Source organism: Oncorhynchus kisutch, linkage group LG1, assembly GCF_002021735.2.
Source record: "Oncorhynchus kisutch isolate 150728-3 linkage group LG1, Okis_V2, whole genome shotgun sequence".
NCBI classification, from domain to species: domain Eukaryota; kingdom Metazoa; phylum Chordata; class Actinopteri; order Salmoniformes; family Salmonidae; genus Oncorhynchus; species Oncorhynchus kisutch.
In genome coordinates, this window is record NC_034174.2 from 8,995,229 (window position 1) to 9,021,332 (window position 26,104).

General features: G+C 47.7%; 1 protein-coding gene across 1 annotated transcript in view; it reads right to left on the reverse strand.

Annotated features, from left to right (window-relative positions):
• Positions 1–4,133: 4,133 nt before the first annotated feature.
• Positions 4,134–26,104, reverse strand: part of myg1 (myg1 exonuclease) — a 34,066-nt gene continuing 12,095 nt past the window's right edge. The window contains exons 3-7 of the mRNA XM_031822754.1: positions 24,589–24,748; positions 23,306–23,455; positions 18,018–18,140; positions 17,278–17,459; positions 4,134–4,526 (exon numbers count right to left, since the gene is read on the reverse strand). Coding sequence (XP_031678614.1) covers positions 4,331–4,526; positions 17,278–17,459; positions 18,018–18,140; positions 23,306–23,455; positions 24,589–24,748 — 811 coding nt within the window. The 3' untranslated portion in view covers positions 4,134–4,330. The remainder of the gene's footprint in view (positions 4,527–17,277; positions 17,460–18,017; positions 18,141–23,305; positions 23,456–24,588; positions 24,749–26,104) is intronic.

A 26,104-nucleotide genomic window follows, 5' to 3' on the forward strand; every position in this document is an offset into this window, starting at 1 on the left:
CTAGACAGTACAGGTGAATACAGGTAGGCCTAGACAGAGCAGGTGAGAACAGGTAGGCCTAGACAGAGCAGGTGAGAACAGGTAGGCCTCGACAGAGCAGGTGAGAACAGGTAGGCCTAGACAGAGCAGGTGAGAACAGGTAGGCCTCGACAGAGCAGGTGAGAACAGGTAGGCCTAGACAGAGCAGGTGAATACAGGTAGGCCTAGACAGAGCAGTTAAATACAGGTAGGTCTAGACAGAGCAGGTGAATACAGGTAGGCCTAGACAGAGCAGGTGAGTACAGGTAGGCCTAGACAGAGCAGGTGAATACAGGTAGGCCTAGACAGAGCAGGTGAATACAGGTAGACCTAGACAGAGCAGGTGAATACAGGTAGACCTAGACAGTACAGGTGAATACAGGTAGGCCTAGACAGAGCAGGTGAGAACAGATAGACCTAGACAGTACAGGTGAATACAGGTAGGCCTAGACAAAGCAGGTGAGAACAGGTAGACTTAGACAGTGCAGGTGAATACAGGTAGGCCTAGACAGAGCAGGTGAGTACAGGTAGACCTAGACAGAGCAGGTGAATACAGGTAGGCCTAGACAGAGCAGGTGAATACAGGTAGGCCTAGACAGAGCAGGTGAGAACAGGTAAACCTAGACAGTACAGGTGAATACAGGTAGGCCTAGACAGAGCAGGTGAGTACAGGTAGACCTGGACAGAGCAGGTGAGAACAGGTAGGCCTAGACAGAGCAGGTGAGTACAGGTAGGCCTAGACAGTGCAGGTGAATACAGGTAGGCCTAGACAGAGCAGGTGAGTACAGGTAGCTAATTTTGTAATGACCGTGACATCAGAAACCATCCCAGGGATGGAGAGAACAGAGGAAAAGAGGAGTAATGAAGGAGAGAGAAAGACAGATGGAGTGTCTGAATGTAGGTGAAAGAAACAGCAGAGGAAAAGAGAGAGAGAGAGAAGACAGAAAGAGAGAGAGAGAGAGAGGAGAGAGAGACAGAAAGAGAGAGACAGAAAGAGAGAGAGAGAGAGAGAGAGAGAGAGAGAGATGGAGAGAGAGAGAGAGAGAGAGATGGGAGAGAAAGAGAGAGAGAGAGAGAGAGAGAGAGAGAGAGAGAGAGAGAGAGAGAGAGAGAGAGAGAGAAGAGAGAGAGAGAAAGAGAGAGAGAGAGAGAGAGAGAGGGAGAGAGAGAGGGAGAGAAACAGAAAGAGAGAGGGAGAGCGAGACAGAAATAGAGAGAGACCCGAGAGAGCGAGAGAGACAGAAAGAGAGAGGGAGAGAGAAAGAGGGAGGGAGGGAGAGAGAAAGAGGGAAGGGGAGAGTGGGAGAGAGATGTAGTATATACAGACTCAGTGAGCATAGCCTTGCTATTGAGAAAGGTCGCCAAAGGCAGACCTGGCTCTCAAGAGAAGACAGGCTATGTTCTCACTGCCCACAAAATGAAATGGAAACTGAGCTCCACTTTCTAAACTGCTGCCAAATGTATGACCATATTAGAGGCACATATTTCCCTCAGATCACAAAGAATTTGAAAACAAACCCAATTTGAATAAACTCCCATATCTACTGGGTGAAATTCCACAGAGTGCCATCACAGCAGCAAGATTTGTGACCTGTTGCCACAAGAAAAGGGAAACCAGTGAAGAACAAACACCATTGTAAATACAACCCATATTTATGCTTATTTATTTACCCTTTTGTTCTTTAACTATTTAAACATCGTTACAACATAGAAATAATATGACATTGGAAATGTCTTTATTCATTTGGAACTTCTGTATGTGTCATGTTTACTGTTGATTTGTATTGTTTATTTCACTTTTGTTTATTATCTAGTTCACTTGATTTGGCAATGTAAACATACAGTTGAAGTCTGAAGTTTACATACACCATAGCCAAATACCTTTAAACTCAGTTTTTCACAATTCCTGACATTTAATCCCAGTAAAAAAGACCTGTTTTAGGTCAGTTAGGATCACCACTTCATTTTAAGAATGAGCGAGAGAATGATTTATTTCAGCTTTTATTTCTTTCATCACATTCCCAGTGGGTCAGAAGTTTACATACACTCAATTAGTATTTGGTAGCATAGTCTTTAAATTGTTTAACTTGGGCCAAACGTTTCAGGTAGCCTTTCACAAGATTCCCACAATAAATTGGGTTTGGCCCATTCTTCCTGACAGAGCTGGTGGAACTGAGTCAGGTTTGTAGGTCTCCTTGCTCGCACACGCTTTTTCAGGTCTGCCCACACATTTTCTATAGGATTGAGGTCAGGGTTTTGTGTTGGCCACTCCAATACCTTGACTTTGTTGTCCTTAAGCCATTTTGCCACAACTTTGGAAGTATGCTTGGGGTCATTGTCCATCTGGAAGACCCATTTGAGATCAAGCTTAACTTCCTGACTGATGTCTTCAGATGTTGCTTCAATATATCCACATAATTTTCATTCCTCATGATGGCATCATTCCTCATGATGCCATCAGTCCCTCCTGCAGCAAAGCTGCCCCACAACATGATGCTGCCAACCCCGTGCTTCACGGTTGAGATGGTATTCTTTGACTTGCAAGCCTCCCCCTTTTTCCTCCAAACATAACGATGGTCATTATGGCCATTATCGCCATTTTTGTTTCATCAGACCAGAGGACATTTCTCCAAAAATTTCGATCTTTGTCCCCATGTGCAGGTGCAAACCGTAGTCTGGATTTTTTGTGGCAGTTTTGGAGCAGTGACTTCTTCCTTGCTGAGCGGCCTTTCAGGTTATGTCGATAAATGGTTTTACTGTGGATATAGATACTTTTGTACCTGTTTCCTCCAGCATCTTCATAAGGTCCTTTGCTGTTGTTCTGGGATTGATTTGCACTTTTCGAGGGTCTGGCCTGTATGGTTCATCTATAGGACGAGGCTGGAGGACAGAGGGTCTGGCCTGTATGGTTCATCTATAGGACGAGGCTGGAGGACCGAGGGTCTGGCCTGTATGGTTCATCTATAGGACGAGGCTGGAAGACCGAGGGTCTGGCCTGTATGGTTCATCTATAGGACGAGGCTGGAGGACCGAGGGTCTGGCCTGTATGGTTCATCTATAGGACAAGGCTGGAGGACCGAGGGTCTGGCCTGTATGGTTCATCTATAGGACGAGGCTGGAGGACCGAGGGTCTGGCCTGTATGGTTCATCTATAGGACGAGGCTGGAGGACCGAGGGTCTGGCCTGTATGGTTCATCTATAGGACGAGGCTGGAGGACCGAGGGTCTGGCCTGTATGGTTCATCTATAGGACGAGGCTGGAGGACCGAGGGTCTGGCCTGTATGGTTCATCTATAGGACGAGGCGGGAGGACAGAGGGTCCTGAGAAGAGAGATGATCTGGCCTCTGCCTGCACGAGGCTTGGGAAGAGAGGGTCTTGAGAAGAGGAGAGTCCGGCCTCGGCCTGTATAGTCTGTATTAATCTCGAGACAACGAAACTTTGAGTAGCTGGCTACTCACGTGAGATTTGGTTCTGGCCTGCAGAAATGTGTATTGTCTGTACTGTCTATGGTCCCAGTGTTAATACCAGCAGTATGGAGGGAGGGTGACTATGTTCCCAGTGTTAATACCAGCAGTATGGAGGGAGGGTGACTCTGGTCCCAGTGTTAATACCAGCAGTATGGAGGGAGGGTGACTATGGTCCCAGTGTTAATACCAGCAGTATGGAGGGAGGGTGACTATGGTCCCAGTGGTAACACCAGCAGTATGGAGGGAGGGTGACTATGGTCCCAGTGTTAATACCAGCAGTATGGAGGGAGGGTGACTATGGTCCCAGTGGTAACACCAGCAGTATGGAGGGAGGGTGACTATGGTCCCAGTGTTAATACCAGCAGTATGGAGGGAGGGTGACTATGGTCCCAGTGTTAATACCAGCAGTATGGAGGGAGGGTGACTATGGTCCCAGTGTTAATACCAGCAGTACGGAGGGTGAAAGGACTACCATTGTGTCATGATGACCAGTCCAGAAAAGGACATTGTTTTATGGGAAGTTTACACCTGGTTCTTTCTCACTGGCTTCTCTTGGATTTCTTTCTCCCAGTACCTTCTTGACTGACATTCATGAGATACAAAACACAACTTCCTAATCCCAACTCCTCAAACACCACAGGATATCCATTTGGTCAAAATCAAAATTTTGTATTTTTTTATAGCAAAACAAATACAACACACATACAGTACAATTCATTTAACCGAACAGTGACGTGATTGAGAGTGTGTGTGTGTGGATGAACTACGTTCACACTACTAAGCGGAGGTAAACCAAGCGATACACTGAGCTTTCCTGGTTAATCATCCTCCGGGACTGGCTAAAATCAGCTGCAGTTGGTGTGTTTGGATGGGGACTTGGCTGCACCCTGCAGGGTCCTGTGGGCCATCTCCAAGGCCCCTTCCTTGGTCTTGTTCCCACCGATGAAACCTCCGGCGTGGACGAAGACACAGTCGGGGATCCCACTGAGCTCTGACAGGGCATCGTCACGTACCCCACGCCACTCCTCCAACAGAGACAACCTGGGACAGACACACGGAGGGACATTGTTAATACAGGCAGGTTGGACACGGAGGGACATTGTCAATACAGGCAGGTTGGACACAGAATGACATTGTCAATACAGGCAGGTTGGACACAGAGGGACATTGTCAATACAGGCAGGTTGGACACAGAGGGATATGCTTGAGCACACAGAGTACCTGAACACAGTCCAAGTCACCCCCTAACGGCTAAGGCTGATTCCAGAAAAACACTGTTTTTCCAAGACTACGTGGCCCTCCAGGCTCGGGGCAGGAAGGGGACACAGAGGAGAGCAGAGGTAGCATGGAGTCAGAGTGGGTTGTACAGTGTTCACGTTGCCAATAACTGCAGGAGTTGGCAAGGCAGCACAAAACAGATCTGGGAACAGGCAGAGGGATACTGTGAGGACACTGAGGTCAGGCAGGATGGACAGAGGGATACTGTGAGGACACTGAGGTCAGGCAGGATGGACAGAGGGATACTGTGAGGACACTGAGGTCAGGCAGGATGGACAGAGGGATACTGTGAGGACACTGAGGTCAGGCAGGATGGACACACAGAGAGCGACTGACCAGGAAAGGGAAACAGCCCATTCCCACAACATAGTAACACAGTAACACAGTAACACAGTAACACAAGCCAAGGGTTCTGTCTGTTTTTCAAGTGAACTCCAGGCCCTGTCATAGGCTGTGGCTGGCGAGGGTCAGGCCCTGTCCTAGGCTGTGGCTGGCGAGGGTCAGGACCTGTCATAGGATGTGGCTGGCGAGGGTCAGGCCCTGTCATAGGCTGTGGCTTGCGAGGGTCAGGCCCTGTCATAGGCTGTGGCTGGCGAGGGTCAGGCCCTGTCATAGGCTGTGGCTGGCGAGGGTCAGGCCCTGTCATAGGCTGTGGCTGGCGAGGGTCAGGCCCTGTCATAGGCTGTGGCTGGCGAGGGTCAGGCCCTGTCATAGGCTGTGGCTGGCGAGGGTCAGGCCCTGTTATAGGCTGTGGCTGGCGAGGGTCAGGCCCTGTCATAGGCTGTGGCTGGCGAGGGTCAGGACCTGTCATAGGATGTGGCTGGCGAGGGTCAGGCCCTGTCATAGGCTGTGGCTGGCGAGGGTCAGGCCCTGTCATAGGCTGTGGCTGGCGAGGGTCAGGCCCTGTCATAGGCTGTGGCTGGCGAGGGTCAGGCCCTGTCATAGGATGTGGCTGGCGAGGGTCAGGCCCTGTCATAGGATGTGGCTGGCGAGGGTCAGGCCCTGTCATAGGATGTGGCTGGCGAGGGTCAGGCCCTGTCATAGGATGTGGCTGGCGAGGGTCAGGCCCTGTCATAGGATGTGGCTGGCGAGGGTCAGGCCCTGTCATAGGCTGTGGCTGGCGAGGGTCAGGCCCTGTCATAGGTTTGTGGCTGGCGAGGGTCAGGCCCTGTCATAGGCTGTGGCAGGCGAGGGTCAGGCCCTGTCATAGGCTGTGGCAGGCGAGGGTCAGGCCCTGTCATAGGCTGTGGCTGGCGAGGGTCAGGCCCTGTCATAGGCTGTGGCTGGCGAGGGTCAGGCCCTGTCATAGGCTGTGGCTGGCGAGGGTCAGGCCCTGTCATAGGCTGTGGCTGGCGAGGGTCAGGCCCTGTCATAGGCTGTGGCTGGCGAGGGTCAGGCCCTGTCATAGGCTGTGGCTGGCGAGGGTCAGGCCCTGTCATAGGCTGTGGCTGGCGAGGGTCAGGCCCTGTCATAGGCTGTGGCTGGCGAGGGTCAGGCCCTGTCATAGGCTGTGGCTGGCGAGGGTCAGGCCCTGTCATAGGCTGTGGCTGGCGAGGGTCAGGCCCTGTCATAGGATGTGGCTGGCGAGGGTCAGGCCCTGTCATAGGCTGTGGCTGGCGAGGGTCAGGCCCTGTGATAGGCTGTGGCTGGCGAGGGTCAGGCCCTGTTATAGGCTGTGGCTGGCGAGGGTCAGGCCCTGTCATAGGCTGTGGCTGGCGAGGGTCAGGCCCTGTCATAGGCTGTGGCTGGCGAGGGTCAGGCCCTGTCATCTAATATCCATTCTGTAACAGTACAGAGCTCTAACATCTAATCTCCATTCTGTAACAGTACAGAGCTCTAACATCTAATCCCCATTCTGTAACAGTACAGAGCTCTAACATCTAATCCCCATTCTGTAACAGTACAGAGCTCTAACATCTAATCCCCATTCTGTAACAGTACAGAGCTCTAACATCTAATCCCCATTCTGTAACAGTACAGAGCTCTAACATCTAATCTCCATTCTGTAACAGTACAGAGCTCTAACATCTAATCTCCATTCTGTAACAGTACAGAGCTCTAACATCTAATCTCCATTCTGTAACAGTACAGAGCTCTAACATCTAATCCCCATTCTGTAACAGTACAGAGCTCTAACATCTAATCCCCATTCTGTAACAGTACAGAGCTCTAACATCTAATCCTCATTCTGTAACAGTACAGAGCTCTAACATCTAATCTCCATTCTGTAACAGTACAGAGCTCTAACATCTAATCTCCATTCTGTAACAGTACAGAGCTCTAACATCTAATCCCCATTCTGTAACAGTACAGAGCTCTAACATCTAATCCTCATTCTGTAACAGTACAGAGCTCTAACATCTAATCTCCATTCTGTAACAGTACAGAGCTCTAACATCTAATCTCCATTCTGTAACAGTACAGAGCTCTAACATCTAATCCCCATTCTGTAACAGTACAGAGCTCTAACATCTAATCCTCATTCTGTAACAGTACAGAGCTCTAACATCTAATCTCCATTCTGTAACAGTACAGAGCTCTAACATCTAATCTCCATTCTGTAACAGTACAGAGCTCTAACATCTAATCCCCATTCTGTAACAGTACAGAGCTCTAACATCTAATCCCCATTCTGTAACAGTAGAGCTCTAACATCTAATCCCCATTCTGTAACAGTACAGAGCTCTAACATCTAATCTCCATTCTGTAACAGTACAGAGCTCTAACATCTAATCTCCATTCTGTAACAGTACAGAGCTCTAACATCTAATCTCCATTCTGTAACAGTAGAGCTCTAACATCTAATCCCCATTCTGTAACAGTAGAGCTCTAACATCTAATCTCCATTCTGTAACAGTACAGAGCTCTAACATCTAATCTCCATTCTGTAACAGTACACAGCTGTAGAACAGTGGATTAAAAATAATCAAATCTTAACTGACCTGCCTAAAATTAGGAGTTGGTTATTTGAATCGGCTGTCTAGTGCTATGGCAAAATGTGCACCTAGGGTAGGCCCCGGGACTGAGTTTGGGAATCCCTGATCTAGTCTGTCTGTGTGTCTGTATATATATATAACATTAGGGGCAACTGTCGGGCCAGTGTCGTGCATTACCTTCAGTAGCAGTAGGGGCAACTGTCGGGCCAGTGTCGTGCATTACCTTCAGTAGCAGTAGGGGCAACTGTCGGGCCAGTGTCGTGCATTACCTTCAGTAGCAGTAGGGGCAACTGTCGGGCCAGTGTCGTGCATTACCTTCAGTAGCAGTAGGGGCAACTGTCGGGCCAGTGTCGTGCATTACCTTCAGTAGCAGTAGGGGCAACTGTCGGGCCAGTGTCGTGCATTACCTTCAGTAGCAGTAGGGGCAACTGTCGGGCCAGTGTCGTGTATTACCTTCAGTAGCAGTAGGGGCAACTGTCGGGCCAGTGTCGTGCATTACCTTCAGTAGCAGTAGGGGCAACTGTCGGGCCAGTGTCGTGCATTACCTTCAGTAGCAGTAGGGGCAACTGTCGGGCCAGTGTCGCGCATTACCTTCAGTAGCAGTAGTTCACATTATTAAAAAAAGATATAGCCGAGGATATTCTCTGGAAACCTCTTGAGAATCTGTTGAGGTGTGAAAAGGGACTAATAAGGTGGAAGAGGACAGATGGAAATTGGGTGGAGGGGAATGTGACACGGTGCTCTCTCAGTCAATATCCAATCTCACGAGAGGGAGGAAAGACGAGCAGGAACAAGTCAAGTGTGAAGGGAGGATGGAGGTCGCTAAGGATGAAGAAGGGTTTGAATTCATTCAGGAAAAATGGTAACTAGGGCACCTGCTTGATTTCATGAATTTTGACACCATTTTACTTCTGATTAATAATAATAATTCACAAAAGATAATCTAGTAGGCTTTGAGCAGCGAATCCTTATAACCTTGAATAATTCCACGGAATAACTGGGCAGTAATTCTCAGGACAGACACAGCAAAGGAAAAGTAGACTGGAACAATAATAGTAAGTAGGAAGAGGGGCAATTGGCACCAAAATGGACTCGATCCAGCAACCTTTCTAGTTACTAGTCCAACGCTCTAACCACTAGGCTACCCTGCCTCTAACCACTAGGCTACCCTGCCTCTAACCACTAGGCTACCCTGCCTCTAACCACTAGGCTACCCTGCCTCTAACCACTAGGCTACCCTGCCTCTAACCACTAGGCTACCCTGCCTCTAACCACTAGGCTACCCTGCCTCTAACCACTAGGCTACCCTGCCTCTAACCACTAGGCTACCCTGCCTCTAACCACTAGGCTACCCTGCCTCTAACCACTAGGCTACCCTGCCTCTAACCACTAGGCTACCTGCCTCTAACCACTAGGCTACCTGCCTCTAACCACTAGGCTACCTGCCTCTAACCACTAGGCTACCTGCCTCTAACCACTAGGCTACCCATTGGGCTCTGGTGAAAGGGAGTGCCCTGGAGAGAGAATAAGGTTGGGAAGAAAGCTCTTATGTCTAGCAACCATCATGCACTTCTTCATTTTATTCGGTGCCTTCTGTTGCAATTTTAGACAAGTGGCGTTTAAACATGACAGACGAGGTGTTATATTGAAATATGTCACTGGTTGAGTTCGTGAGTCAACGACACCCTCCGTCTGCACTAGATAGGCTATGGACTATTACTAACAGACTGCATTTACATAACGCTTTTCCACCTACAGTAGATGCTCAAAGCGCTTTACATAGTAGGGGGAGAAACTCAGCGCATCTACCCTCAATGTGTAGCACCCACTTGGGTGATGCCATGGCAGCCATTTTGTGCCAGAACACTTACCACACAGCAGCTATCAGGTGGAGAGGTGAGGAGTGATATACACCAATTGGGAATCGGAGGAGGGGTGGGGGTAATTAGGTGGCCATGATGGAATTTAGTCAGAACACTGATGGTAGGTTCCATGGGAATTTTTATGACCACAGAGAGTCAGGACATCGGTTTAACGCGTCATCTGAAAGACAGCACCCAAGGCAGGGCAATGTCCCCATCACTGTCCCTTTATACACACTGTGATTTTGACAACGATAAAGTGGTGAAAGAGAACCAGTGAGATATCAAAAAAACAAAACCCAGTCCTCTCTGGATAACTGACAATACTGTTGTTTTAATAGTATCCCTACAGAAAGACCACAGGTGAGTAATCTTTAATTGTATAGGTAAAAATGTTAAATAACCAAATCAAATTGTATGACATTATAGGACGTAGCAGAGAAATGACTTGAAATTCATAAATTGCATTTCACACTTCAGAATGCGAACTAAAAATACTGAAAATAAATTCCTTGATTGCTGATAAAAACAAAAAATGTACCCCAATCCTGCAAAATGACTACTTCATCTTCCCTCTCTCTCCAACATGCACGAGAACAGAAGAACCAGCTCTGCTCACATTTCCTGGTGCGATGAGCAGTGATAAAAATAGTCTATTCTACGCAGGTGGTGTTTACGTACTCGAGACACAGGTGATAACAACACTCTTCCTGTTATCCTGCAGGAGCGGGGATCCGGCAGCAGCTACTTGCTGGGAGAATCATGCTTCCCTCAAGCGCTGCCATCTGGATCCCACAGGTTGCGTTTCAATCCACCAACATGTTCCCGTCCCTCGACCCTCATTCCTCCTCCCTCAGACACAGCCATCTGGGGAGGCATGGTGTCAGCGGGCCAGGGTTCATGCTCTTATTCCAAATCTTTCAGCATTTACTCTAGCCTGTCGAAAGTGTCATATGGGTGGGGGGGGGGGGGGTTGCAGTTTTGCGATTTTTCTATTGGTTCCAATTCGCCAGGCAAAAACGCAGCCAAGCCCAGCTAAAAAAATATATGAATAATTTGAAATAGTATTCAAATACAGGTCTGGTTGTTAGGCATTGTCAGCATCTACACTACGCATAACATTGAACTAAATGGAAAGCTTAGCAGCATCTCATACAATCTCCTATTCTTCCCACTGTCAGGTGTCAGGTCATCCTAGTGGAAAACCAATTCTAATGAGATTCCTCACGGGAGTGGAGAGAGAGGGAGGAGATGGGTGAGAGAAAGAGAGACAGAACGGAGACCATGCAGCTGACTTTTGAAGCCTAGAGATGTGCCTTATGTTCCTCAACCCTCTGGTCATTCAAACCCCTCTCACCTTTTACAAAGCACTAAATGGGCTTTAAACTCACAGGGTTTATTTACGCACAGAAAACTGCACAGGAACGGGATGAAGAGCAGCGCTGAGGAGAAGTGAAGTCCTCTCACTACAAATGTACTTTAAACCTACAGTATGACACAGTACCTGAAACGTCCAGGACCTGAAACATGATGAACAGTCAACATATACCACCCCCCCCATGATGAACAGTCAACGCCCCATGATGAAGTCAACATATACCACCCCCCCATGATGAACAGTCAACCCCCCCATGACGAACAGTCAACACCCCATGACGAACAGTCAACACCCCATGATGAACAGTCAACATATACCACCCCCCCATGAACAGTCAACGCCCCATGATGAACAGTCAACATATACCACCCCCCATGATGAACAGTCAACGCCCCATGATGAACAGTCAACGCCCCATGATTAACAGTCAACATATACCACCCCCCATGATGAACAGTCAACATATACCACCCCCCCATGATGAACAGTCAATGCCCCATGATGAACAGTCAACATATACCACCCCCCCATGATGAACAGTCAACGCCCCATGATGAACAGTCAACATATACCACCCCCCCATGATGAACAGTCAACGCCCCATGATGAACAGTCAACATATACCACCCCCCCCATGATGAACAGTCAATGCCCCATGATGAACAGTCAACATATACCACCCCCCCATGATGAACAGTCAACGCCCCATGATGAACAGTCAACGCCCCATGATGAACAGTCAACATATACCACCCCCCATGATGAACAGTCAATGCCCCATGATGAACAGTCAACATATACCACCCCCCCATGATGAACAGTCAATGCCCCATGATGAACAGTCAACATATACCACCCCCCCATGATGAACAGTCAACGCCCCATGATGAACAGTCAACATATACCACCCCCCCATGATGAACAGTCAACGCCCCATGATGAACAGTCAACGCCCCATGATGAACAGTCAACATATACCACCCCCCCATGATGAACAGTCAATGCCCCATGATGAACAGTCAACATATACCACCCCCCCATGATGAACAGTCAACGCCCCATGATGAACAGTCAACATATACCACCCCCCATGATGAACAGTCAACGCCCCATGATGAACAGTCAACATATACCACCCCCCCATGATGAACAGTCAATGCCCCATGATGAACAGTCAACATATACCACCCCCCCATGATGAACAGTCAACGCCCCATGATGAACAGTCAACATATACCACCCCCCCATGATGAACAGTCAACGCCCCATGATGAACAGTCAACATATACCACCCCCCCATGATGAACAGTCAACGCCCCATGATGAACAGTCAACATATACCACCCCCCATGATGAACAGTCACCCCCCCATGATGAACAGTCACCCCCCCATGATGAACAGTCAACCCCCCATGATGAACAGTCAACCCCCCATGATGAACAGTCAACATATACCACCCCCCCATGATGAACGGTCACCCCCCCATGATGAACGGCCACCTCCCCATGTTGAACAGTCACCGCCCCATGATGAACAGTCAACCCCCACGATGAACGGTCACCGCCCCATGATGAACGGTCACCCCCCCATGATGAACGGTCACCCCCCCATGATGAACGGTCACCGCCCCACGATGAACGGTCAACCCCCCACGATGAACAGTCAACCCCCACGATGAACAGTCAACCCCCACGATGAACAGTCAACCCCCACGATGAACAGTCAACCCCCACGATGAACAGTCAACCCCCACGATGAACAGTCACCCCCCACGATGAACAGTCACCCCCCCCCCCGATGAACAGTCACCCCCCCCCCCCCGATGAACAGTCACCCCCCCCCCGATGAACAGTCACCCCCCCCCCCGATGAACAGTCACCCCCCCATGATGAACAGTCACACCCCCATGATGAACAGTCACACCCCCATGATGAACAGTCACCGCCCCATGATGAACGGTCACCGCCCCATGATGAACGGTCACCGCCCCATGATGAACGGTCACCCCCCCATGATGAACGGTCACCCCCCCATGATGAACGGTCACCCCCCCATGATGAACGGTCACCCCCCCATGATGAACAGTCAACCCCCACAATGAACAGTCAACCCCCACAATGAACAGTCAACCCCCACAATGAACAGTCAACCCCCACAATGAACAGTCAACCCCCACAATGAACAGTCAACCCCCACAATGAACGGTCACCCACCCACGATGAACAGTCACCCCCCCACGATGAACAGTCACCCCCCCACGATGAACAGTCACCCCCCCACGATGAACAGTCACCCCCCCACGATGAACGGTCACCCCCCCACGATGAACGGTCACCCCCCACGATGAACGGTCACCCCCCCATGATGAACGGCCACCCCCCCATGATGAACGGTCACCCCCCCATGATGAACGGTCACCCCCCCATGATGAACGGTCACCCCCCCATGATGAACGGTCACCCCCCCATGATGAACGGTCACCCACCCATGATGAACGGTCACCCCCCCATGATAAACGGTCACAACATACCAGTGAAATAACTAACTATGACCCGACTGCAAGAAGTAGAGATCAAGAGGTGAGAACTTCTACATAATTTCATCCATTACCATTATCCTTTTGACTTCTGCATAATTTCATCCATTACCATTATCCTTTTGACTTCTACATAATTTCATCCATTACCATTATCCTTTTGACTTCTGCATAATTTCATCCATTACCGTTATCCTTTTGACTTCTGCATAATTTCATCCATTACCATTATCCTTTTGACTTCTACATAATTTCATCCATTACCATTATCCTTTTGACTTCTACATAATTTCATCCATTTACGTTATCTTTTTGACTTCTACATAATTTCATCCATTACCGTTATCCTTTTGACTTCTACATAATTTCATCCATTACTGTTATCCTTTTGACTTCTACATAATTTCATCCATTATCGTTATCCTTTTGACTTCTGCATAATTTCATCCATTACCATTATCCTTTTGACTTCTACATAATTTTATCCATTACCATTATCCTTTTGACTCCTGCATAATTTTATCCATTACCATTATCCTTTTGGCTTCTACAAAATTGAATCCATTACCATTATCATTTTGGCTTCTATATAATTTCATCCATTACCATTATCCTTTTGACTTCTACATAATTGAATCCATTACCATTATCCTTTTGACTTCTACATAATTTCATCCATTACCATTATCCTTTTGACCTGCGGGAGAAGCAATCCACTACAGAATTGCATTGTAAATTACTTACTAAAATAATCCCCTGAAAATAATTACTTATCCACAAATAACTGATTGGAAACTGTAAGTGTGATTTCTGCTAGAGGGGAGAACAACACAGATGTGTGCACAGTTTATAAATGTACACGTTGTGTGTGTGTATGTGTGTACTCCAAATACACCTTTCAAACCAGAACTATGATAATTAACTAAAGCAAACTGCATAAAATAACTAAACATTCAGCACTCTGTATTAGAATATATTTGCATATCAAAACATAGGTTGATATTTTCCTCATGGGTTATCAACAACATGAGATGATATTTGTTCCATCTCTTTGTTTTTACCAATGACCCCAGCCAATCAGCAGAGGGCTCTTTTACCTATTGACCCCAGCCAATCAGCAGAGGGCTCTTTAACCTAGTGACCCCAGCCAATCAGCAGAGGGCTCTTTAACCCAGTGACCCCAGGCAATCAGCAGAGGGCTCTTTAACCTAGTGACCCCAGCCAATCAGCAGAGGGCTGTTTTACCTAGTGACCCCAGTCAATCAGCAGGGGAGAGAGAGTCTGTCCGTCTGTATGAATCACAAACGTGATGGTCTGACATTAAATGACACCTAGGAGAGTATACCAGTCCACCCATTATGACACCATTCTTGAACCCCCCTTCTATTCATTGTATTTAAATGGCAGCAGATGCCTTCAGGAGCGAACGAGAGAAGAAAGTGTCTGCAAAAAATAACTACCATTCAAAATTCCATGATCGTCAGAACCCTAGCTACAAACCTACAACTCAGGAAGCTGTTCCTCCCCGTAGCTACAAACCTACAACTCAGGAAGCTGTTCCTCCCCGTAGCTACAAACCTACAACTCAGGCAGCTGTTCCTCCCCCTAGCTACAAACCTACAACTCAGGAAGCTGTTCCTCCCCCTAGCTACAAACCTACAACTCAGGAAGCTGTTCCTCCCCGTAGCTACAAACCTACAACTCAGGAAGCTGTTCCTCCCCCTAGCTACAAACCTACAACTCAGGAAGCTGTTCCTCCCCCTAGCTACAAACCTACAACTCAGGAAGCTGTTCCTCCCCGTAGCTACAAACCTACAACTCAGGAAGCTGTTCCTCCCCCTAGCTACAAACCTACAACCCAGGAAGCTGTTCCTCCCCCTAGCTACAAACCTACAACTCAGGAAGCTGTTCCTCCCCCTAGCTACAAACCTACAACTCAGGAAGCTGTTCCTCCCCCTAGCTACAAACCTACAACTCAGGAAGCTGTTCCTCCCCGTAGCTACAAACCTACAACTCAGGAAGCTGTTCCTCCCCGTAGCTACAAACCTACAACTCAGGAAGCTGTTCCTCCCCCTAGCTACAAAACTCAGGAAGCTGTTCCTCCCCCTAGCTACAAAACTCAGGAAGCTGTTCCTCCCCCTAGCTACAAACCTACAACTCAGGAAGCTGTTCCTCCCCCTAGCTACAAACCTACAACTCAGGAAGCTGTTCCTCCCCCTAGCTACAAACCTACAACTCAGGAAGCTGTTCCTCCCCCTAGCTACAAACCTACAACTCAGGAAGCTGTTCCTCCCCTTAGCTACAAACCTACAACTCAGGAAGCTGTTCCTCCCCTTAGCTACAAACCTACAACTCAGGAAGCTGTTCCTCCCCGTAGCTACAAACCTACAACTCAGGAAGCTGTTCCTCCCCGTAGCTACAAACCTACAACTCAGGAAGCTGTTCCTCCCCGTAGCTACAAACCTACAACTCAGGAAGCTGTTCCTCCCCGTAGCTACAAACCTACAACTCAGGAAGCTGTTCCTCCCCGTAGCTACAAACCTACAACTCAGGAAGCTGTTCCTCCCCCTAGCTACAAACCTACAACTCAGGAAGCTGTTCCTCCCCCTAGCTACAAACCTACAACTCAGGAAGCTGTTCCTCCCCGTAGCTACAAACCTACAACTCAGGAAGCTGTTCCTCCCCCTAGCTACAAACCTACAACTCAGGAAGCTGTTCCTCCCCCTAGCTACAAACCTACAACTCAGGAAGCTGTTCCTCCCCGTAGCTACAAACCAACAACTCAGGAAGCTGTTCCTCCCCCTAGCTACAAACCTACAACTCAGGAAGCTGTTCCTCCCCGTAGCTACAAACCGACAACTTGTCAGCTCGGGGATTTGAACTTGCAACCTTCCGGTTACTAGTCCAACACTAACCACTAGGCTACCCTGCCGCCACATGTATTGGTAGATGTAGGATATGTAGTCGGACAGGAAAACACTGGACCCTCCCACTAGTTCACTACACCTATAGTCAACTCTAAAGCACTGTCTTAGAAAAAATTAGTTTCTATCTTGAACATAAGGGTTCTTCAGACATCCCCATAGGAGAACCCCTTTTGGGTTCCATGTAGAACCCTTTCCATACCATAGAGGGCTCTAAATGGAACTAAAAAGGGTTCTCCTACAGGGACAGTCTAAGTAGTGTACTAAAGTAGTGTACACTACCTGCTATTGAAGGTGATCTGGGTAGTGTACACTACCTGCTATTGTAGGCGATCTGGGTAGTGTACACTACCTGCTATTGAAGGCGATCTGGGTATTGTACACTACCTGCTATTGAAGGCGATCTGGGTAGTGTACACTACCTGCTATTGAAGGCGATCTGGGTAGTGTACACTACCTGCTATTGAAGGCGATCTGGGTAGTGTACACTACCTGCTATTGTAGGCGATCTGGGTAGTGTACACTACCTGCTATTGGAGGCGATCTGGGTAGTGTACACTACCTGCTATTGAAGGCGATCTGGGTAGTTTACACTACCTGCTATTGAAGGCGATCTGGGTAGTGTACACTACCTGCTATTGAAGGCGATCTGGGTAGTGTACACTACCTGCTATTGAAGGCGATCTGGGTAGTGTACACTACCTGCTATTGAAGGCGATCTGGGTAGTGTACACTACCTGCTATTGAAGGCGATCTGGGTAGTGTACACTACCTGCTATTGAAGGCGATCTGGGTAGTGTACACTACCTGCTATTGAAGGCGATCTGGGTAGTGTACACTACCTGCTATTGAAGGCGATCTGGGTAGTGTACACTACCTGTTATTGAAGGTGTGCAGACCGGCTGGGACACACTGGACTCTCCACTGTCCGTTCTGGTCAGGGTAGAGGACAAACTTAATGGAGGTGTCCACGCTCAGCTCCTTCTCCAGGGAAAACAGGTGCTCCTTCCAGGGACAACCACCCTGAGAAAACACCACTATCTCGCCACTGGGGTCAACCTGGGGACGGACACAAATCAATCACATTTACTCAGGAATTCACTGGTCACAAAGTGCTTTGCAAACTTAAAAACACGGGATCGATACCTATTGGTGACGCACACACTGCATCAATCAATACCTACAATTTCATAACGTCTCACGCTAACACTTTGCATTAATATATGTGTATTGTTACTACACTTAAACCTACGCGTTTACGCCGTAACTAGGCGCGCGTTTATGCCGTAACTAGGTTGCGCGTTTACGCCGTAACTAGGCGCGCGTTTACGCCGTAACTAGGCGCGCGTTTACGTCGTAACTAGGCGCGCGTTTACGCCGTAACTAGGCGCGCGTTTGCGCTGTTACTAGGTGCGCGTTTACGCCGTAACTAGGTGCGCATTTACGCCGTAACTAGGCGCGCGTTTACACATATTTACACGTGTATCATACATGTCATTTGTTTTAACAGACAAAGTAGTTCTGGAGAGAAGCAACATGACAGGGGATGTCATCAGAACAGCGCCACCCTGTCCGCTTCCTAGTGAAAGTGAATATCTGCATGTCTACAGTAGGTACCTGCTTCCTCGTCTGTACAGCTCCCTCCACCACCACACGGGCAGGAAGCCAGGAGTTCTGGTAGAAGTCAACCCGGTGCAGGAACTCTGCTCCTACCATGCCCAGAGCCTTATGGAAGCCCTCCTAAAATACACGACAGGAGGAGACGACATGAGGAGGAGACGACATGAGGAGGAGACGACATGAGGAGGAGACGACATGAGGAGAGGACGACATGAGGAGGAGACGACATGAGGAGGAGACGACATGAGGAGGAGACGACATGAGGAGGAGACGACATGAGGAGGAGACGACATGAGGAGGAGACGACATGAGGAGGAGACGACATGAGGAGGAGACGACATGAGGAGGAGACGACGACAGGAGGAGACGACGACAGGAGGAGACGACGACAGGAGGAGACGACGACAGGAGGAGACGACGACAGGAGGAGACGACGACAGGAGGAGACGACGACAGGAGGAGACGACGACAGGAGGAGACGACGAGAGACAGGAAATGTCACGAAACATAAGGCTACACCAGGAGATATCAGCAGTCTTGCAGCACATGAAGGACAGCACAACAGCTGCTAAAGTAAATACAGGATAAACATTTTTCTACAAGGAAAACTAAAGGTCGCTAAAGGTCTCCCTCACAGACTAACTCACTCAGTCTCTCCCTCACAGACTAACTCACTCAGTCTCTCCCTCACTGACTGACTCACTCAGTCTCTCCCTCACTGACTGACTCACTCAGTCTCTCCCTCACTGACTGACTCACTCAGTCTCTCCCTCACTGACTGACTCACTCAGTCTCTCCCTCACTGACTGACTGACTCACTCCCTTTGTCAGTCTCAGTCAGTCTCTCCCTCACAGACTGTTCTCACACACTCCTGCTGCCACTTACGGCACTGATGTGCATGCACACACACACACACACACACACACACGCTAGCGCAAACATAATAAAGCACGTGCACTGACGTCTCACACACACACACACACCACTAACATCACCACCGTAATGTCGTAGCATCTGGCTGAGCGTGTGGTACGTGTGTGAGTGTGAGCAGCTGAGAGTTTGGTGAGACAGGACGAGAAGGGCAGGAGGAAAAATATATTACTTTCTATTTTTTTTTTTCAATCAAAAAGTGACAAGGTGACAATTGATTGGATCAGGAAATCACAGGGCCGTTGAGTAGCGCAGCCTGTCACAATCCACAGTGCCTTTCCAGGGACGAATGAATAGAGTCGACCACCAGCCTCTCACAGAGTAATAAGTAAGTGCTCCTGGTCTGAGAAAGGTGTGGGAAATGGAGGAAAATGGATGGACCAAGAGTTTATTCCCCCTCTGCCCTCCCCATTCCCCAGCTGAGACGGAAGATAAGAGTTTATTCCTCCTCTGCCCTCCCCCATATGAGCCAGACGATAAGAGTTTATTTCTCCCTCTGCCCTCCCCCTTCCCCATCTGAGACAGACGATAAATCACAGGTGTTTGACCTACTTGTCCAATCGATGTACAGAGTTTAAAAGGCGACTGCACTTCCTGATTTGTCCTAGTTTTAGATTTGGTTCCTTAAGAAATGCTAGCTGCCGTGACTGAACTCAAAACGTGAGTTGGTATCGGGGTGTGGTTTCATGTGGGTGTGGTTTCATGTGGGTGTGGTTTCATGTGGGTGTTTGCAGGTGGAAAGAGTTAGCCAAATTATTTAGCCAATTAGCTTCAGCCGACTGGTGTGTGACTGTGGCAAAGTTGGTTTGACTTTGGATAGCTTATCTCGAGGACTAGTTGAGGACTGTCAATAAATTACACCAATGTAAGTATGAATATTTTCAAGCTGGATATTTTTTTTATACAATTTATAGTTGGTTTAAGGGTTTTGTCATTGAAATTTGAAGCAAATGGAATTTGACATATTGTCCCATGTACAATGTGTAATTTACCAAATGGTCCCTAACTAACCCCATAGGGATATCCAAAGTCAACTCAAATTTACCACAGGCATTACGATCAGGTCGCATTGCAGCCGAATTGATGATAACTTGTGTGTTGCCAGCTGTGGGCATATGAGTAGCATTGAAACGGCTCTGAGAATATGAAATATACTTATTCATGTCACTGAGGGAGAGAGGGTAATGTATAATGTTTACATTATGTCAGGATATGTCACTGAGGGAGAGAGGGTAATATATAATGTTTACATTATGTCAGGATATGTCACTGAGGGAGAGAGGGTAATGTATAATGTTTACATTATGTCAGGATATGTCACTGAGGGAGAGAGGGTAATGTATCATGTTTACATTATGTCAGGATATGTCACTGAGGGAGAGGGTCATGTATAAGCATTTTTCTACGGCTGGCCATGCTTTCCACCTGGCTACTCCTACCCCGGACAACAGCACTGCACCCCCAACAGCAACTCGCCCAAGCCTTCCCCATTTCTCCTTCTCCCAAATCCATTCAGCTGATGTTCTGAAAGAGCTGCAAAATCTGGACCCCTACAAATCAGCCGGGCTAGACAATCTGGACCCTTTCTTTCTAAAATTATCTGCCGAAATTGTTGCCACCCCTATTACTAGCCTGTTCAACCTCTCTTTCGTGTCGTCTGAGATTCCCAAAGATTGGAAAGCAGCTGCGGTCATCCCCCTCTTCAAAGGGGGGGACACTCTTGACCCAAACTGCTACAGACCTATATCTATCCTACCGTGCCTTTCTAAGGTCTTCGAAAGCCAAGTCAACAAACAGATTACCGACCATTTCGAATCTCACCATACCTTCTTTGCTATGCAATCTGGTTTCAGAGCTGGTCATGGGTGCACCTCAGCCACGCTCAAGGTCCTAAACGATATCTTAACCGCCATCGATAAGAAACATTACTGTGCAGCCGTATTCATTGATCTGGCCAAGGCTTTCGACTCTGTCAATCACCATATCCTCATCGGCAGACTCGACAGCCTTGGTTTCTCAAATGATTGCCTCGCCTGGTTCACCAACTACTTCTCTGATAGAGTTCAGTGTGTCAAATCGGAGGGTCTGCTGTCCGGACCTCTGGCAGTCTCTATGGGGGTGCCACAGGGTTCAATTCTTGGACCGACTCTCTTCTCTGTATACATCAATGAGGTCGCTCTTGCTGCTGGTGAGTCCCTGATCCACCTCTACGCAGACGACACCATTCTGTATACTTCCGGCCCTTCTCTGGACACTGTGTTTACAACCCTCCAGGCAAGCTTCAATGCCATACAACTCTCCTTCCGTGGCCTCCAATTGCTCTTGAATGCAAGTAAAACTAAATGCATGCTCTTCAACCGATCGCTGCCTGCACCTACCCGCCTGTCCAACATCACTACTCTGGACGGCTCTGACTTAGAATACGTGGACAACTACAAATACTTAGGTGTCTGGTTAGATTGTAAACTCTCCTTCCAGACCCATATCAAACATCTCCAATCCAAAGTTAAATCTAGAATTGGCTTCCTATTTCGCAACAAAGCATCCTTCACTCATGCTGCCAAACATACCCTTGTAAAACTGACCATCCTACCAATCCTCGACTTTGGCGATGTCATTTACAAAATAGCCTCCAATACCCTACTCAACAAATTGGATGCAGTCTATCACAGTGCAATCCGTTTTATCACCAAAGCCCCATATACTACCCACCATTGCGACCTGTACGCTCTCGTTGGCTGGCCCTCGCTTCATACTCGTCGCCAAACCCACTGGCTCCATGTCATCTACAAGACACTGCTAGGTAAAGTCCCCCCTTATCTCAGCTCGCTGGTCACCATAGCATCTCCCACCTGTAGCACACGCTCCAGCAGGTATATCTCTCTAGTCACCCCCAAAACCAATTCTTTCTTTGGCCGCCTCTCCTTCCAGTTCTCTGCTGCCAATGACTGGAACGAACTACAAAAATCTCTGAAACTGGAAACACTTATCTCCCTCACTAGCTTTAAGCACCAACTGTCAGAGCAGCTCACAGATTACTGCACCTGTACATAGCCCACCTATAATTTAGCCCAAACAACTACCTCTTTCCCAACTGTATTTAATTTTAATTGATTTATTTATTTTGCTCCTTTGCACCCCATTATTTTTTTATTTCTACTTTGCACATTCTTCCATTGCAAAACTACCATTCCAGTATTTTACTTGCTATATTGTATTTACTTTGCCATCTTGGCCTTTTTTGCCTTTACCTCCCTTCTCACCTCATTTGCTCACATTGTATATAGACTTGTTTATACTGCATTATTGACTGTATGTTTGTTTTTACTCCATGTGTAACTCTGTGTCGTTTTATCTGTCGAACTGCTTTGCTTTATCTTGGCCAGGTCGCAATTGTAAATGAGAACTTGTTCTCAACTTGCCTACCTGGTTAAATAAAGGTAAAATAAATAAAAATAAATAAATAAATGTATAACCTTTACATTATGTCAGGATAAGTCACTGAGGGAGAGAGGGTAATGTATAACGTTTATATTATGTCAGGATATGTCACTGAGGGAGAGAGGGTAATGTATAACGTTTACATTATGTCAGGATATGTCACTGAGGGAGAGAGGGTAATGTATAATGTTTACATTATGTCAGGATATGTCACTGAGGGAGAGAGGGTAATGTATAATGTTTACATTATGTCAAGATATGTCACTGAGGGAGAGAGGGTAATGTATCATGTTTACATTATGTCAGGATAAGTCACTGAGGGAGAGAGGGTAATGTATCATGTTTACATTATGTCAGGATATGTCACTGAGGGAGAGAGGGTCATGTATAATGTTTACATTATGTCAGGATATGTCACTGAGGGAGAGAGGGTAATGTATCATGTTTACATTATGTCAGGATATGTCACTGAGGGAGAGAGGGTCATGTATAATGTTTACATTATGTCAGGATATGTCACTGAGGGAGAGAGGGTCATGTATAACCTTTACATTATGTCAGGTATCCTATTGAAATATTGAGTGCAGGGAAGGGATGGTGGTGGTGGTGGTATACCGAGAAGGTACATTTCCCCCTGTCAGATTCAGAAGTATCGACTCAGGAAGAAGAGACTCATTCAACCAGACAGCCTGGTAGGGCCTTAAAATTATTCAGAAACACTGGCAGAGCTCAAATCTTGACATCTCTGAGCTTGTCTGGCGCCGGTTGGACGCCACAACAAAGTGTTAACGGGGGACTATATTAATAGTCTCACACACACACACACACACAGCTGTACTGACTGAAGGCTGGTCTTTCAGCCCTTTTAATAGGTTATACTTCCACACACACGGCACGCCACACATTGACTGACCTCGGTGTCCTGGCTCTTGCTGTTCCAGCGTGGGTTAAGGTGTCCGACGCGGGCGCTGAGAGTGGTAGAGACAGCGTAGCGAGCCTCTCCATCATACTGGGAGATCCCGTTGTCCACAGCATCCACCTCCTCCACCAAGTTCTCATACAGCTACAGAGAACAGAGAACATTACATCCACCTAGTTCTCATTCAGCTACAGAGAACATTACATCCACCAAGTTCTCATTCAGCTACAGAGAACATTACATCCACCTAGTTCTCATTCAGCTACAGAGAACATTACATCCACCTAGTTCTCATTCAGCTACAGAGAACATTACATCCACCTAGTTCTCATTCAGCTACAGAGAACATTACATCCACCTAGTTCTCATTCAGCTACAGAGAACATTACATCCACCTAGTTCTCATTCAGCTACAGAGAACATTACATCCACCTAGTTCTCATTCAGCTACAGAGAACATTACATCCACCTAGTTCTCATTCAGCTACAGAGAACATTACATCCACCTAGTTCTCATTCAGCTACAGAGAACATTACATCCACCTAGTTCTCATTCAGCTACAGAGAACATTACATCCACCTAGTTCTCATTCAGCTACAGAGAACATTACATCCACCTAGTTCTCATTCAGCTACAGAGAACATTACATCCACCTAGTTCTCATTCAGCTACAGAGAACATTACATCCACCTAGTTCTCATTCAGCTACAGAGAACATTACATCCACCTAGTTCTCATTCAGCTACAGAGAACATTACATCCACCTAGTTCTCATTCAGCTACAGAGAACATTACATCCACCTAGTTCTCATTCAGCTACAGAGAACATTACATCCACCTAGTTCTCATTCAGCTACAGAGAACATTACATCCACCTAGTTCTCATTCAGCTACAGAGAACATTACATCCACCTAGTTCTCATTCAGCTACAGAGAACATTACATCCACCTAGTTCTCATTCAGCTACAGAGAACAGAACATCCACCTAGTTCTCATTCAGCTACAGAGAACAGAGAACAGAACATCCACCTAGTTCTCATTCAGCTACAGAGAACAGAGAACAGAACATCCACCTAGTTCTCATTCAGCTACAGAGAACATTACATCCACCTAGTTCTCATTCAGCTACAGAGAACATTACATCCACCTAGTTCTCATTCAGCTACAGAGAACAGAGAACAGAACATCCACCTAGTTCTCATTCAGCTACAGAGAACAGAACATGGCAGAGAGGTTATCAATAGGGATGGAGAGCCCCCCCCCCCCCAGTCTCACCTTATCATAGAGCACCTCCAGCTGTCTGTCCCCTTCCTTCAGGGAGGTGAGCTGAGACAGGACCCTCCGGCCAAAATGAAGGTAGACCAAACCGGCCGAGCTCAACTTGGTCACCCAGGGCTTCTCTGGACACAGGCTGTGGAACGTCTCAGAGAAGGTCCTGGATAAGCAGAGAGCAGCACACATGAATATGTTATGTCTCCATCTTGTAGAAATATCCCCCTCCCCTTTCCATTATCTATCGCCTCTATGATAATACTAATCCCATGTTTATGGACCATCAGATACCTGGACACAGGCTGCTGAATGTGCCCCTAAACGTCCTGGACACAGGCTGCTGAATGTGCCCCTAAACGTCCTGGACACAGGCTGCTGAATGTGCCCCTAAACGTCCTGGACACAGGCTGCTGAATGTGCCCCTAAACGTCCTGGACACAGGCTGCTGAATGTGCCCCTAAACGTCCTGGACACAGGCTGCTGAATGTGCCCCTAAACGTCCTGGACACAGGCTGCTGAATGTGCCCCTAAACGTCCTGGACACAGGCTGCTGAATGTGCCCCTAAACGTCCTGGACACAGGCTGCTGAATGTGCCCCTAAACGTCCTGGACACAGGCTGCTGAATGTGCCCCTAAGCGTCCTGGACACAGGCTGCTGAATGTGCCCCTAAACGTCCTGGACACAGGCTGCTGAATGTGCCCCTAAGCGTCCTGGACACAGGCTGCTGAATGTGCCCCTAAACGTCCTGGACACAGGCTGCTGAATGTGCCCCTAAACGTCCTGGACACAGGCTGCTGAATGTGCCCAAGACAAGTGTTTATTTGGCTTGAGGCGAGTCTCCTCTAACACAACCAGTCTTGGTTTCAGCAGAATAACAGCAGGGTGTGATGTCTGTCTTTAAAAACTGTCTGGGTGCTCATTGAAAACAGTTTATCAGGTGGGGAACGGCAGGATGTGACCTCGGCCTTTAAAGACTGGCTGGAGGATAACAGCCGGATGTGACCTCGGTCTTTAAAGACTGGCTGGATGCTCATTGAAAACAGTATCAGGTGAACGGCAGGATGTGATCTCGGTCTTTAAAGACTGTCTGGAGGATAACAGCAGGATGTGACCTCGGTCTTTAAAGACTGGCTGGAGGATAACAGCAGGATGTGACCTCGGTCTTTAAAGACTGGCTGGAGGATAACAGCAGGATGTGACCTCGGTCTTTAAAGACTGGCTGGAGGATAACAGCAGGATGTGACCTCGGTCTTTAAAGACTGGCTGGATGCTCATTGAAAACAGTATCAGGTGGTGAATGGCAGGAAAATGATTCTCTGTTCCATCTATGACAAATGAATTATTGTCATTTAAAACGTAAAGCAGTAGTCTACTTGTTAAATAGTTTTGCTGTTGGTGATTGTACTGATCATATCAGAGTTTATATTCACGTAACATTAACTAGAGGTAGCCTAGATGTGTTATCAACCGAGGAAGCATCCTTCTGCTTCTCCCCCAAAAAATAGGTTAATAGACTAT